The sequence below is a fragment of the Benincasa hispida genome, chromosome 3 (assembly GCF_009727055.1).
Source record: "Benincasa hispida cultivar B227 chromosome 3, ASM972705v1, whole genome shotgun sequence".
Lineage (NCBI taxonomy): Eukaryota > Viridiplantae > Streptophyta > Magnoliopsida > Cucurbitales > Cucurbitaceae > Benincasa > Benincasa hispida.
In genome coordinates this window covers 64,667,584-64,684,620 of record NC_052351.1, presented here as the reverse complement: position 1 = coordinate 64,684,620, position 17,037 = coordinate 64,667,584, and the positions used below count along the sequence as shown (strand labels likewise).

Below are 17,037 nucleotides of genomic sequence, written 5' to 3'. Positions count from 1 at the left end.
GAATGGAATAGGGGTGGGGAGGGCTTTCCCCTCTCTGTCTTGTCCCGTAGACATCTCTCGTTGGAATGAAATATTTGTTGAAAATAATATTACAAAACAAATAATACTTGAAAAAAAAAAAGGATAAATTGGGAGTTTGTTTTTTTTTTTTTTTTTTTTTTTAAATAATTTTTTTTTTTTATATAACGACTTTGAAAACCTTTAAAAAAGGCCACGTTTAATTGACCCATTCTAATCCGCCATTAAAATCTGAATTTCAAGCTTTTTTTCCCTCTCCCTCTCTCTCTCTCCATACAGATTCACAATTTTCCAACCAATCTCCGGTTTCAATCCTTCCTCTCAATCGTGCAAGAATTTCTCTGAAGAAGAAGAAGAAGAAGAAGAAGAAGAAGAAGAAGAAGGTTTCCTTTGGCTCGAGGAAAATGGACGTGGTATTCATCTGTAAATGCATCTTTAATTTTCAATTGCTTCCTCGAATTTCATGTTTTATCGATGAAGAATTATCTTTGTGTTGCAGGGGTCTGCGAATGTGGATCTTCCTACGACGGACAAAGAAATCATACCGGAGAAGATTGAGGATGAAGAGATCAAAGAGCCTTTGATTCATTGCGAGCTTTGCGATGCGGAAATTATTCATAAACTTGCTCAGGTTCTCCTTCCTGGATTATCCACCGCATGTGTCGATAATACGAGTGGCGATATTTTTCGAACCCCTGGTTCAGTGGCTGCCGATATGAGGAAAGAAATGGTGGATTATCTTACCATGAGGAGCGAAACTTGTGTGGCTGAATCTGTAATTTTAGAGAATGCGCCGGATGCTGAGGTATCTGATCATCCTTATGATATCATCTCTGATTTCGTTGATGATTTTGCTGCTACGAAGAGAAATTTGTTTAGTAGAGTTTCAGGATGGGTTCTAAGTGAGAAAAGAGAGGATAAGATAGATGATTTTGTTCAAGAAATGGACATTAATGGCTTTTGGCCACTTGATAGGAGAGAAGCAATTGCTCAGGTTTTGCTTAAGAATGTAGATTTTAAGAGTGAATTTCATTGTGATAAGAAATTTCACTCTGCAGAAGAACTAGCTGAGCATGTCGAAAACTGTGGGTTTAGGTCCTTAACTTGCACAAATGAAGGCTGCACTGCAAGATTTTGTGCAAGCCACGCAGAACAGCATGATTCCATCTGCCCCTTCAAGATAATTTCATGTGAACAGAAGTGTTCTGCCTTTATTATGAGACGTGAAATGGACCGCCATTGCATAACTGTTTGTCCAATGAAGCTTGTGAACTGCCCCTTCCATAATTTGGGTTGTCAATCCCCTGTTCCTTACTGTATGATAGCGCAGCATTGTTCAGAGAGTTTTGATTCTCATTTACTGCACATTCTTCACTCTATACACAAGGAAGCCAATGAAGAGACTCTTATACATAGACGGCAACAGCTTGAAGAGGTTAGGTGTTGCATAGTTACTTGAATTCATTTATAATTTTCAAATGGGAATTTACTTTGTTGAATCAATGATAGAGTTATCAGACATTAAAATCCTTTTGCTGTGTCTGACCAAACTGAGAAAAACATTCATATATCAAAGTGTGATCTGATATGAAATGTGTTCATTTTGATTTATGCTTCGACTGTGATAAAGCATATTGATTTTCCATAGGCATTAGTCTTATAACGATTTTGTATGCTTTGATGGTATGAGTTTTCGATTCCCATTGAACATGAATATCAGAACTACACTTCATCTTGAACATAGACGGGATCTGGAGTTAAATTTGCTCTTTGGGTAGATGTGAATTTTAACGTTAATGACCTTGATTGACTCTCACGATATTTGGATGATAATAAACTGTATGTTAGTTATTGTTGTTTTTGGTTGCTACTTTTGTAATTAATAGTTTCAACTTGCGTGTGTGTATATATATGTCTTTGAGTTATTGATTTATTCTTGTAACCATAAGATGCTGCCCTCATTGGAAAACCTTGGGTGGAGATGTTATATGCTATAATTTCTCTCTTAATCTATAAATGATTGGAGGTTCATTCACTTTATTTTATGTTGCTTTCAATCTTTTTAATACCTGTTTTTTTAAATACTCATACAGTCGAAGCATAAATCATATGCTTATCACACACATCCTGACACAATAAAATCCAAGGGCCTGGATGAATAGGAAGGAGGTATAAAGGGCGTTCTCTTTCTTTTGTGGAAAATCATACTAGTTGAGAACTTGGATTCAACCTTTGGTAGATACTTCGAATCAATTGAACTTTGCTAATTGAGTCATCGCTAATCAATTGAACATCAGATTATAATGTATTGATGCTACCAGTACATTATAATCTCGAGTCTCTCTTCCACTGTGTTTCATATAAAACAATAATCGTACTCCGAACCTGCATTTTCATCAATTACTTGTGTCTTTGTACTCATTCTAATTACAATTCTAATGGTTCTTCCAGGCATCATCACTTGACCACCTTAGAGGGCTTCAAAACTTGAGATTGTTAACCTCAAAAATCAAAGAAATGGAATCGAGGCTAGGACCGTTAGTAGTCATCTGCAAGGTTGAGGACACGGAAGAAGCAAAGGATAGCTCTGACGGAAGTGACGAAGAGAAGGAGGCGTCTAATGCAACTGAAGATGCCAAGGATGGCTCTAATGCAACCAAAGAAAAGGACATGTCTAATGGAAATGAAGAAACAAAGGATGCCTCTATTGCAACTGAAGAAAGGAAGGATGCGTCTACTGCAATTGAAGAAAGGGAAGTCATGTCTAGTGCAATTGAAGAAATGAAGGACGCTTCTAACGAAAAAGAAGAAGATAGTGATGTTTCTAATGAAAAAGAAGAGATGAAGGACACTTCTAACAAGAAAGAAGAAGACCGCGATGATTCTAATGAAAAAGAAGAAGCGAAAGATGCTTCTTCTAATGAAAAAGAAACAAAAGAAGAAAAAGAAGAAACGAAAGATGCTTCTAATGAAAAAGAAGAAACGAAAAATGCTTCTAATGAAAAAGAAGAAACGAGAGATGCGTCGAATTCAACTGAAGAAACGAAGGATGCTTCTAATGCAAAGGAAGAAATGAAGAATGGTTCTGATTCAGAGGAAGAAATGAAGAATGGTTCTGATTCAGAGGAAGAAATGAAGAATGATTCTGATATAAAGGAAGAAAAGAAGGATGATTCTGATGTAAAGGAAGAAAAGAAGGATGATTCTGATTCAGAGGAAGAAAAAAAGGATGGTTCTGATGCAGCAGAGGAAGAAGTGAAGAAAGAAATTGAAGAAAGGAAGGAGGAAGAAAGGAAGGATGCTTCAAATGTAGTAAGAAATGATCCAGATGAAGCTGAAAGATAAAAAATAAAAAGAAAAAAAAGTTGACACACCATTTGAGAAATCTCTTACATTTACAGAAACCCTTAGCTTTGGTGAAGAAAATCCAACTACAGAATGCTTCCTTTCCATCATATCATGGTTAGTTTCCCTTTCTTCAACCAAAGCAAAGGGGTCCCTCATTTTTTTCTACTTTTTATTCATTCTTATACATTATGATTCATTTCCCAAATGCAAAATTGTAAACTACTTTCATTCTACATCATATAAACCATATGATGTTCTTCTGAATCTGCTTTCAATTTTGACTCTTTTGAGTGGGATACAAATTCACCGACATGAATATAGCTCAAATGATTAAGACGTTGAAGACATTCGAGAAAAGGTCAGCATTTGTTATTAATTACAAAACAACTATCAATGAAACTGATTGTTCTTTTTTTTTCCTTTGTAACTTTCCAACAGTAGCACATAACTCATGTTCGTGTTGGCTAACTTTTTCGTTTTAATTGCATATTTCGGTTCCTGAATTTTATGTTTGCTTAGTTTAAGTAGAGAGCAAATACATAATTATTTAGCAAAAAAGGACATGAAAATTAAGTAAAAATGTAGTCATGAATGTTGCAAGATTTGCAATTGTGCAAAGTATTAGTATTACTATTATCATGACTACCCGTAGTAGTAGAATCACAACGAAAATTTCTTGCAAATAAACCCCCAGAAGAATGTGTAATTACAATCCTAGAACCCCACAAAAATTCAAGAATTTCACCTTGAGTCGTCATTGAGTGGCAATGGCTTTCTACAGAGAGGGCAAGAATTATTCTTCCTAAGCCACTTGAAGACGCATGATTCATGATACACATGCCCACACGGAATCCTTATCACCTCCCTCTTTTCACAACTCAATTCTTCCAAACAGATGCAACAATCTCCCAATTCCTCTTGCGATTTCAACTCCCTCACTCTCTCCACCGCCACCTTCTCCACTCCTCTCCTCGGCGGCGGAGCTTCATCGAACACCACCGTCTCCTCCGCCATTGCATCACCGCCATAGATTGAGTGTTCTTCCATCCAGATAACTCGACTGAAATCGACCTCGGCGATGATACGGAAATTACTCTCTCTGTTTTCGTTAATCATCCGATCGATATAGGAAGCGATTTGGCGAGCCATGATTTCGCAAGCGGCGGGACAGATGTTGAGTGAAGAGAGAAATTGCGAGATGTAGAACAATGGATTTTGGAGTTGGTGTAAAGAGAGATAGAACAGTGCATTGTGGAATGGAATCCGTGGAGTTTCATGGAGGATTCGCGGCGGACGTCCGGTGACCGGAGAAACAGAGATCATACGTTCGAAATAGCTTGTTTGAACTTCTAATACTCCATTGCCTGTGCCGGAGCCGGTGCCGTAGAGACGGTATTGAATTGGAGTAGAAGCAGCAGAAGACATGGTTAATTGGATTGTAGTTGGTGATTCAACAGAAATTTTGATTTATAAGTCGGAACAGAGTTCGATTTTGAAAAGATCTTCAGAATCAGACCGTTAGGTAATTACCGATATAGAAAATTTTTCATCTCCTAATTTGATCTATCTTCGAACTGGAGTTCTAATTTCTTCTGATTATGGAAAAATATTTGATATAATTTAGTTTAAAGACTAATTAATAACGGCTATTCTTTGTTTTTTCCTTTTTTATTTCGCTAGAAACATTCTCAACTCCGTCGTGGATCCGCTACATTTCTCCTCTCTCCAGGTATTTATTTATGGTTTATTATTTTCTTTTTTTTTTCTCCTTTGTATTATTATTATTTTCTTTATCTTGAAATTAAAATAATATTAATAATAATTCACTTCCCCCTCTCGTTTGTTTATCAACATGGAATACAATTTAATTTAAGCACTTTTTGTCGAGAAGGAGATTTAGTTAAATTGTCTTTTGTGTGTTCCACTTTCACTTCTAGAAAATTTTTAGTACTACAATAGTATGAAAAAATTTCTATATTAACTCTATTTATTACTTACTACAATTCTAATATTTAAGAATGATGTGAAGATCACGAAATAATTAATAATAAATTAGTAAATCATTTAATGACGTGTCAAATTATGAATGGAAGAAGTTGGTATTACGGTAGTATTAGATTTTTTTTCCTTCTACTTCCCCTCCAAATTCGAATAACTATTGACCAACTAATCGAACCTCTTGATTGTTTGTTCTTGCTCCTCGTTCAATTCTCAAGGATTTTTCGTCGTCGTCTCTTTCTCTCTCATATGTAGACACAATAAACTCACTAGTAATGAGTAAAGGCTGTGAAATTGGAGAACAAAAAAATGGAGGGAACGAGAGGAAGAAGACAATGGATGAATCACTTCTAGAATCAAGGAGTGGGAGTGAGAGTGAGATTCGAGGAGCAAAGCCCATAACACGTACATCTTAAGTTGGTTTGGTAAATTCACTTAGCGATAATGTGATTAGGAGGTAAAAAAACTTGAGTTTTCAGAACTTGGGTCAAATCTCATTTGGGCCTCCAAAAAAGGTCATACTCCTTTAGATATTGACTATAAGTCTCCTAAACTTTTAATTCTATCAAACAAGTTTGTGAACATAAGAAATATGTAAAAAGTCACTCTTGATTTTGAAGTTTAGAAGCCGTTGAACTTTTAATTCTATATGTTCTTTGTTCTCTATTCAAAAGCTTTTTAAAGCTTACGAAATTAGGGTCATGAAATTGAAAGTTTAACCATCTATTAGACAATTCAATTTGATGTATGATAGATTTATTATCTTTAAAATATTGAAATGTCAAATACCTATTAGACACAATTGAAAATTTAGAGTCCCATTAAATTCTTTTTAATGTTAAAGAACCAAACTTGTAATTTAACCATAATATTTTCCACAAGAATATTTTGCATCTTACATTTTTTTTCTCAAAAAAAATCTTCAAATGGAAAATTATTTTAATGATTATACTAACTTTTCTTTGTTTACTCAATATTTTGAAGACTTTTTAATTAATGGTTGAAAAGTGATTTTTTTATAACTTGTCTCTACAAAGTTTATGCAAAAATGTCTTTAAATTAATTCAAGTTTATTATTAAACTATTACTAGCCCACTTTAAATTACTAATTACTTTTTAAATAGTTACTTAGTGAAAATTTAATTTTGATTAAGAAAGGGTTATTCCAAACACAAATATATATATATATATATATATAGGGTAAATTATTTGAAATTTTATTTTGATTAAAAAAAGGTTATTCCAAACACACTATAATATATATGGTAAATTATTTGAGATTTGTGTCAAATTAGTCCATGTCTTTCCATGTTGTATACAATCACTTAATGGTTTTACTGCTTCAAAAAAAATTATTATTATTATTATTTTGAGTACTTGGGCACTTATACTACCATAACCATAACAATGTTTTCCTTTTTTTTCATAATTTAAATAGTGAACCAGTAAAAATTAATTTCATAATTCAAAAAAAAAAAAAAAAAAAAAAAAAAAAAATCAAAAATATATATTTGGAAAAAAAGTTTGTCACATCACAAACCGATGAACTAAACCTATGTTCTTGTTTCACAATATAAATTTTACTGGTNCATAACCATAACAATGTTTTCCTTTTTTTTCATAATTTAAATAGTGAACCAGTAAAAATTAATTTCATAATTCAAAAAAAAAAAAAAAAAAAAAACAACAACAACAACAATAGTGAACCAGTAAAAAAATTAAAAAAAAAAAAAAAAAATCCAATACAACTATGTTCTTGTTTCACAATATAAATTTTACTGGTTTATTAACCGTTTTCTCTGTATGTCTCTTATTTTATTTTATTTTTTAAAAAAAAAAACTATAAAAATGATGAGGAATTAGATTAATCTACCAAAAATTGGAGTAAAAAAGCTTGGAACATGATTTTTTTTTTATTTTTTATTTTTGGCACACTTGGGAGTAGAGGGATTTGAACTAAACTTTTTGGTCTTTAACACACTTGTATACCAATTGAGTTATATGCTCGATTTGGTAACTTATCACATGTTTTTTTTTCCTATATGCCCAATTTTCTAATAGTAGCATGAATTAAGGATCTACCAAGATTTTGATTTAAGATCTGTTTAAATCAATTAGAGAAAAAAATATGTTTTTAAAAGTAATCATTTTTATTTAAATTCTTTTAATAAAATCTAGTTAAAATGCACTTTAAAATAATTTTTGAGTGTTAATACTCTAATTTCTTTTAAAATAACTTATTTCTAAAATTAATCACTTAAAAAAGTTAATCCCACTCTTACAAAGGAAGGGAAAAGTGTTTTCTCGACTATTGTTTATTGGTTTTCCTCAATATTTTATATTCTTTGTTGAATTAGAGATTTTATAAGATTGGTCACAAAATCATATCCAATACAAATAAATAAAATAATTGAATGAAATAAAATTAGGGAAATTGCAAATATGTGACAATTTAAAAATGGAATTTTGCAAGCATGTCTTTCATATTTGAAATTATGGAAAAATCTTGAATTTTGAAAATTTGTTGCTTCTTTATTCTAAAATTGCCCCGATAACAAATCAACGTTTTATTCTCACACCGAAGCTGCTGCAACACAAAATCATACTTTCTTGTTCCAATTTAGACATTTGTAATTTTGGGGATATCAACATTTTCTGTACTTGATTATGATCCATTGGGGAAAAAAATTAATTATAAGATTTAATTAAAAATGCTTACCCACTATAATGCCCCCAACTTTCTATTATGCTTCTAGGACGCTACTATATGCATGTATAGGCTTGACATGACAATATATTTCGCAAAGAAAAATTAAATAAAAGAAATAAAAATTTTATTTCAATAAATAAAGCTCTAAAATGATTAATTCACACGCCCAAGTACCCCTGGGCTCTAACTTAGAATAAATTAAGAAAATTAAAAAAAAAACATTAATCAGTTGAATAAATGAATTAACCAATAGCTTTAAATGTTAGGCTCCTAAACCAAATCATGTTTATTTGAAAAAAAGGATTGAGTGTGGAAGCAATGACAAGTCCCAACGATAGGGTCACAGATTCTTTCTATCATTCCCCATCTAGTCTTTTCCCTTACCTAAAAACATGAAAAGAAAAGAATGAGTATTAATATATTCAATAAAGAATGAGTATTAATATACTCAATAAGTGACCCAGTCCTGAAAGTGTGGCTTGGTGCATGACCAAATTCTTAAAAAAAAAAATTTACCACAATTGACTCCAACCACGCTGGACAGCAATATAAATTCCTCCAAGAACTCCCGAACATCCTTTCCATGCCAAGAACGATGAGACATTAAACTAAAAACTTGTTGAGAAAACAAGAACCGAACCAAAGTGAACCTAAAAAGAGCAACAACTTACCAGAAACTGAGATTCCAACGAAGAAAGGGCTGTCAGACGATGCTATTGACCAGCTCGATAGCTGATTTGGTGGAGCACGTGTACGGCGCGGCTGGATGGCAAGAATCAACAATGACCGAGCAATTGGCGGCGGCTTGATGGAGGAGAGAACGAGCGGAAGCGACTGGCTAGGCAAAGCCCACGAGTGGCGGCTTCCTGTCCACGGCCGGTGAGTGTAGCAAACGGAAGCAATGGTTGGGCTTCTAACAGTGGTGCGACGAGCGTGGTCGACAGCTGGCACACCTATCATGTGAACGGAAAGGGGGCACTCGATCCAGTGAACGGATGAGGGGGGTCTGCCAAGAAGAGGAGAACAAGGAAAATATTTTTCTTTTAATTTTGTTTTTTTCTTTTTGCATGCATACCGAGCTACTTTAACCCTAATTTATAACCAATTTCCTTTTCCAAAACCCTAAATCCCATAATATATATATATATATATATATAATATAATATATATAATATAATTTATATATATCACAATATATATGTATATTTATTTTTCACCCTTCCTTTCAATCACTTCAAACCCAAACAAATACTATTCCAAAAAGAAATTAAATCTCAACCCTTAATCCAATTAAAACCATCTTAACCCAACTACTCAATTCTAAATAAGAATCCACCAATTGACTTAAATCTAATTAAAATCCACCCCTTCCAAAACCAATATTAAATTCACTTCCCATGGATTGAATTAAATCCATATCTTTTACCAAGTTTAATTTAAATTGATTTATCTTCTCACAATAAACAAATTTTAAATCTCAAAAAATCTGAAATACAATTCCTAATAATTCAAGACAATTGAATACAATTTCCTGAAATTTTGGGTTGTCATATTCTACCTTCCTTAAGGAACTTTCGTCTTTGAAAGTTCTAATCTTGAGAGAGCCCTGGATACTGAGCTCTCATCACATCCTCTCATTCCCATGTTTCCTAATCGAGCTGATGATTCTGTCATAAAATCTTCACCAGCGTTATCTCCCTGTTGCGCCAAACTTTCACTTCCCTTGCAAGAATTTGTATAGGCTTCTATTCATAACTTAAGTTCTTGTCCAATTGCTAGGGCTTGAAGTCCACCACATGAGACGGATCTGTTATGTACTTCCTCAACATTGAGACACATCTAACTTAAGTTCTTAAATCATAGATAAATTCAAGATACACATCTAATATGTTAATTACAACCCAAAATAAAAAGAAAAACTAACCTAAAAATACTAAATTCTGAAGGAAAAGGAAGAAGAATTAAGGTTAATTTCGACCTCCATCAATTCAGTCCCCAAAATTAAGTTAACAATAATAGCTCTTTTTAAGAGCTATCAACCATTATTTATTTTATTTTAGCAATAGAATAGGAAAAAACTCATCGCATACTTAACAAAACAACTCGCGTAAAGATCGAAACAATAATTGATAACGCATCGATAGAACACAATCCTTGAGTTCGACCATGGACTCACCTGGATTCTAGTTTGATTTATACTTAGGTCTAACTAGGTAAAACTATGTGTATAAGGTATTACATAGTAATTAATTCATCGCATAACGAAAACACATCAAGTACCAACTTTCTTGATGGTTGAATCGAAAGCAAAAATCCCCCTTAAGGATTCATCACTATGTTGCTTCATAAGCTCTTAAAGATGATTGCTCAAGGGTGACTGCAAAAATAAATAAATCGATCAATTATCCACTAAAGAGAAGAATAAAAAATATATACATAGAGAAGGTATACAAACAAGGGGTATAGCAATGCTAGGACCTACCAAAGCACTTGGAACTCCTTAAAAAAAAAGTCATCATTAGATATCTTTTCCTTCTTTGAGGATCTTTTCTAATGATGATCACTTGTCATACTATGATTCTCTTCTCTGTGAGCTAGTGGGAGCTGAGGCTTCAATTAAGTGGATCTATTTACCACCTAAATTACTCCCTTTGTTCTTGGCTAGCTTAGGTTGCAATGGAGTAGGAATAACACTACTTACTAAATGATGTCTATTGTCCTCAAATTAAGTCACATGCTTCGTTAGCCACCAATTTTTGTATCGTGATGTAACATGGTTGCATGGCTTCAATGTACGAGCTGGCAGGAATACTTGAGATAATGTCTTGCGTCTCGTGCATAGTCTCCGATGATATAACACATTTTTTGGTGTGATGGCAGTTGGTATTCCCCTTATATCATTAGGAATGTCTTGGTAAAAGACGAATTGTCAGCCAAAATGATAAGAACTATGTGATTCTATAGTCTAAATATTCTCACATTAGGATGATACGTAGTATGATTGGAAGAAATAGCAAGACTTTAGAAATGACAAATCTCGGCCATCAATCATGCGCTCATGCCTACTCTTGTTCTGAATATTCACGTGTCATTGAATATTTGCACCTTTATGGATCAATTCTCGCGTCTCATACTCTCCAAAGTAGATTGATCCATAGAGTATGAGTTCCCAACTCACTCAAGATTAAGGTCATGTTACCTATGGTCATCCTCATGAAGTGAAGTATCTGTCATGAACGACATTTATATAACGAGACTAAAAACTTCGTGGTCTGATCTTATACAAACTCCTTTGTATAGGACACCCCCGCTCGCATATCTCCACATGAATGATCAGGATCAGACCATCTATAGTACGTCACAACACTTATAACTATCTACAAAGCGGGTCTCATCCATAGTGTCATCAGGATAAGGTTTCCCTCCTACATCCATATACTACAGACCATTTTGGTTATCACTTAAGGCATGATCCATTTGTATGTCTCCACATACATGTTTAAGTTACAACAACAACCAGGGATCTTAGTTTATTGGGTTGTGGTAAATGCAAATAAAACATCTCATGTTTCATAGACAACAGTGAAGACAATATCTCATATTATTACATCACAAGCGTTTGTTCAAAGTCACAAGCGTTTCATAAACAACAGTGAAATGGCACTCAAGGTTAGAACGGGATACACCATTTCAACTCGTTCAGTGGGAGCTATTAAGCTGTTTTTCGAAAGTAAATTTTTGTTTCTAGAAAATTTATACATTGTTCCAAAAATGAGGAGGAACCTTGTTTCTATTTCCTGTTTAATTGAGCAATCGTATTGTGTTTCTTTTTCTTTTATTGAAGCGTTCATTATGAAAAATGGTATGACTATTTATACACTAAACTAGAAGACAACTTATATGTGTTAAGACCAACTAAATCAAAAGCACTTTTAAATCATGAGATGTTTAAAACTACAAAAACTCAAATAAAAAGGCGAATAATTTTCCAAGTGACAATGATACGTATCTTTGGCATTTGAGATTAGGTTAAATAAATCTCGATAGGATTGGGAGATTGCTAAATAATATACTTCTAAGCAAGTTAGAAGATGAATCATTACCTCCATATGAATCCTGTCTCGAAGAAAAAATGACTAAAAGACCTTTTAATGGAAAACGTTATAGAGCCAAAGAGCTCTTAAAGCTTATACATTCGGATCTTTGTGGTCCAATGAATGTAAAGGCTAGAGGAAGGTACAAATACTTCATTTCTTCGAGGTATGGTTACTTATACCTAATGGAATATAAGTCTGAAGCCTTTGAAAATTTCAAAGAGTATAAGGCTGAAGTTGAAAACCTATTAGGTAAAACAATTAAAACACCTCAATTCGATCGAGGTAGAGAATTCCAAGACTATTTGATAGAACATGGAATTCAATCCCAACTTTTAGTACCTGATACACCTCAGCAGAACAATGTATCAGAGAGGAGAAATAGATACTTATTAGATATGGTTCGTTTTGTGATGAGCTATGCTCAATTTTCTAACTCGTTTTGAGGGTATTCAGTAGAGACTGCAGTTCACATCTTGAACAATGTTCCCTTGAAGAGTGTTTCTGAAACACCTTTCGAGTTATGAAGGGGGCGTAAACCGAGTTTACATTACTTCAGAATCTAAGGTTGTCCTGCACATGTGTTAGTGACAAATCCTAAAAAGTTGGAACCTCGTTCAAAATTATGCCAATTTGTTGGTTATCTTAAGGAAACGAGAGGTGGTTTGTTTTATGACCCTCAAGAAAATAAGGTGTTTGTATCGACAAATACTAAATTTTTAGAGGAAGATCACATGAGAGATCATAAACTACGAAGCAAAACAGTATTAAGTGAAGCTACTGAAGAATTAACAAGGGTTGTTGATGTAGCTGGTCCTTCATCAATAGTTAATGAAGAAGCTAGTACTTCAGGTCAGTCTCGTCCTTCTTAATCGTTTAGAGTACCTCGACGCAATGGGAGGGTTGTGATACAACCTGACCGTTACTTGGGTTTAACTGAAACTCAGATTATCATACCAGATGATAGTGTTGAGGATCCATTGTCCTATAAACAGGCAATGAATGACATAGACAAGAACCAATGGGTCAAAGCCATGGACCTTGAAATAGAGTATATGTACTCCAATTCAGTATGGGAACTTGTAGATCCATCTAAAGGGGTCAAACCCGTAAGGTGTAAATGAATCTATAAAAGAAAGAGACGTGTAGTTGGAAATGTATAGACTTTCAAAGTAGACTTGTAGCAAAGGGTTATACCAAGAGGGAAGTGGTTGATTATGAGGAAACTTTTTCCTCTATTGCTATGCTTAAGTCTATAAGAATTCTCTTGTCCATAACCACATGTTTGACTAGGATATGGAAAATGGATGTCAAGATTGCTTTTCTAAATGGCAATCTTGAAGAGAATTATCTTTATGTCTCAACCTGAGGGGTTCATAGCCCGAGGTTAGAAGCAAAAAATTTGCAAGTTGAATCGATCCATTTATGGGTCAAAACAGGCATACAGAGATCTTGGAACATTAGATTTGATATAGCAGTCAAATCCTCTGGTTTTGATCAAAATATTGATGAACCTTGTATATACAAGAAAATCATTAACAAAGTAGCTTTCTTAGTACTTTATGTGGACAACATCCTTCCTACTTGTTACGAAATCGACAATTAAAGAACACAAAAAGAGAACGTGGAGATAGAGAAGATTGACACACAGATATACATGGTTCACTAACGGTGTGTTAGACAGTATTATTAGGGAGAATGTTTTCGGAAAAATACATCGAATGGTGCCTCTAGGATTAGAGAGTTTATATAGCGCACTACTCTAAACCCTAGGGTCATAATCGTAAATAACTACAAATAAATAAATAAATACGAATTCTGAATAGGTTTTGGGGGCGTTGCCCCGAAACCCCCACCAGGGCGCACCGCCATAAACCCCTGACCAGTCATCGAGACCCCCGTACTTGGTTATTCAAAGCGCCTACAAACAAATTCAAGACATTCCAACACTACTCATTGGGAATGATGTAGGGTACCTTACTAGCATTAAGGAATGGCTAGCAGCCCAATTCTAAATGAAAGATTTGGGAGAGACACGGTATATATTTGGGATCCAAATTATTATGGATCACAAGAACAGAACGTTGGCTCTGTCTCAAGCAACCTATATCGACAAAATGCTGACTCAGTATTCGATGTAGAACTCTAAGAAGGGTTTATTACCTTTCAAGCACGCACTTATCTAAAGGAACAGTGTCCTACCTTAAGAAGTTGAGGATATGCGACGTATTCCCTATGCCTCAGCTGTGGGCAACTTAGTGTATGTTATGCTTTGCACTAGACCAGAAATTTGTTATGTCATAGAAATAGTCAGTAGGTACCAGTCCAATTCAGGGTTAAACAACTGGACTGCGGTTAAGAACATCCTCAAGTATCGTAAGAGAAGGAGGGACTACACGCTTGTATATGAAGCTAAGGATTTGATCCTTATAGGATACACAGACTCTAATTTTCAAACTGATAAGGATTCTAAGAAATCCACGTCAGGATTAGTGTTTACCCTGAACGAGAGAGTTATAGTATGGCGTAATATTAAGCAAGGATGCATTGCAGATTCCACTATGGAAGCTGAGTATATAGCTGCTTGTGAAGCAACAAAGGAAGCAGTTTGGCTAAGGAAGTTCCTAAGTGATTTGAAAGTGGTTGCAAATATGGACTTACACATCACTTTATACTGTGACAACAGTAGGCAGTAACCAACTCTAAAGAACCTCGCAGTCACAAACGAGGAAAGCATATTGAGAGGAAGTATTACCTGATACGGTAGATTGTGCAACAACCATGTGATCGTCACAAAGATTTCCTCAAAGCACAACATTGTTGATCCATTTACGAAGGCTCTCTCGGCTAAAGTGTTCAAAGGTAATTTTGAGAATATAGATCTATGAGACATGTACATTGTATAGTCTAGAGCAAGTGAGAGATGTGTAATGGGTATATGGATGCCCTAGTTTATTGTATTTGTTTACCATAACCCTGCCTTTTGGATTCTGATATCATGTACAACCCACTGATTAAAGTTTTAGTTTCAGTGGGAGTTTGATGGGTTTAATGTCCTAAAACTCGTAAATAGTAAATGCTATTAATTGAATGTCATCAATAAAGAGTTATATATGTTAATTCAATAAATGTTATTGTGTTGTTTTCTATAACCCTAAATCTAATAAACTAACATCTAAGGCTACCTTATGAGTCTTGAACTGTATGTGGAGATATACACAGATCAATGTTCAAGATACAGCCGAAAGGGTCTATAGTTTAGGGATAAGGCTGGGCACCTAATCCTAGTGATACTATGGATACGACTCACTTTGTATTTGATACAAACGTAATGATTCATCGTTTTGTGACATGCGAGTGAGGGTATCATATGAATGAGTTTGCATAAGACCGAACCGCAAAATAGTAACCACTAGATGTATCACCGTTAACTAGTTAGGTTCCTATTTCAATAGGATGACCTAGGTAACTTAGTCTTAATCCTAAATATATTATGAACTCTCGTTCACGAGGGATTGTTCTTTTATTTGTATTGGTAAGGGTGGTCAGTTTTGCAACTCACCATGCCTACCATTTTGGAGACAAGATCGAGTGGGGAGCTAGGAACTTAATAATACAAAATGAAATTCACTCCTTCCCGTCTTTAGGTAAGAAGATGAATGTTCCCTTAAGTGGTGTTTCCGGGACTTGGACAAAGGGCCCTACCCTCTCATTGACCCGAGAAGAGTTTCTATTTATTGGTTGAACCATAAACATGTTGTTCATTAGAGGATCACTGGTACTTAAGGAGTCAGAGGTAACCCAAGGGTAAAATGATAATTTGACCCAGTTGGAGTTACGAACACTCGTGAAGGACTAACTTGTTGTTATTGATCTATATCTATGGACACAGAAGTATATCTGTAGTGAAAAGATTTCAGCTGTGGGTCTTTTGTGGAGCATACCCATAATTAACGAATATTTATTAACTTAGTTAATGAGTTTAGCCCATTAATCTCATATCGTTGGAGCTTCTGATCTACAGATTCACCAAGTTCCCTTGTTAGCTCACTAAAGGATATTAAAGGGGGATGATTTGAATTGTTCAATCAATTTGAGGAAATTCTATATTAATATGATTAATATGTAAGTGATTATGGATGTGATCTATAATTCAAGTTAAGTTGGAAAGAAACATTTGAATAAGATTCAAATAATTAATTCAAGTAAGAGAATTAATTAATTAATAGAGAGGTGTTGCATATATACATATGATGTTTATGATAATTATATATATATATATATATATATATATATATATACATACATACATTAAATATTAGATTTAATATATAAATAGTTATTTAATTAATGTGCTAATTAATTAAATAAACGTTATTTAATTAATTGTGCTAATTAATCAAATAAATTTTATTTAATTAATTGTGTACAAGAAAAAATTGGAAAAAGACAAGGAGTAAGGGTTTACCCTTCTCTATATAAAGTCTTCCTTATGACACTTTTGGGGACACATAAGATACACATAACACAAATAGAATTCCAAGCATTCATTGTGCAATTTTTCTCTAAGCAAGAAATCCTCTCTACTCTCCCAAAAAGTTTTCTTCCTTGCCTTCTTCCAATAGTTGAATATCATCTATCCTTCTATTGGAATCCTTGAGAATAACAAGGTTACTCTTGTGGTCGTGTTCGAGTTTGTTCAAGGAAATGTTCGTGTTCAAGATCGTTGGAGGAGTCATTCGTTGGAATATCGAGAGTATCGTTCTAGGAGCTTGGGAATCTACAAAGGTAAGAATGGTTCCATCCCTTCCCTACAACATGTTATTTACATGTTTGTTCTACGTATATTATGTTTTAGTTTACTGTTTT

The 17,037-nt window shown here is 34.1% G+C and overlaps 2 protein-coding genes across 2 annotated transcripts; one reads left to right on the top strand and one right to left on the bottom strand.

Annotated features, from left to right (window-relative positions):
* The first annotated feature begins 235 nt into the window (after positions 1–235).
* Positions 236–3,785, top strand: LOC120074497 (acidic repeat-containing protein). Its single transcript, XM_039027645.1, has 3 exons — positions 236–431; positions 518–1,453; positions 2,470–3,785. The coding sequence occupies exons 1-3, from the start codon at positions 423–425 to the stop codon at positions 3,361–3,363; spliced, it is 1,839 nt and encodes a 612-aa protein (XP_038883573.1). The 5' UTR covers positions 236–422; the 3' UTR covers positions 3,364–3,785.
* A 129-nt stretch (positions 3,786–3,914) lies between these two features.
* LOC120074498 (E3 ubiquitin-protein ligase RNF181-like) lies at positions 3,915–4,882 on the bottom strand. Its single transcript, XM_039027646.1, has one exon. The coding sequence runs from the start codon at positions 4,789–4,791 to the stop codon at positions 4,108–4,110; it is 684 nt and encodes a 227-aa protein (XP_038883574.1). The 5' UTR covers positions 4,792–4,882; the 3' UTR covers positions 3,915–4,107.
* Between the last annotated feature and the right edge of the window lie 12,155 nt (positions 4,883–17,037).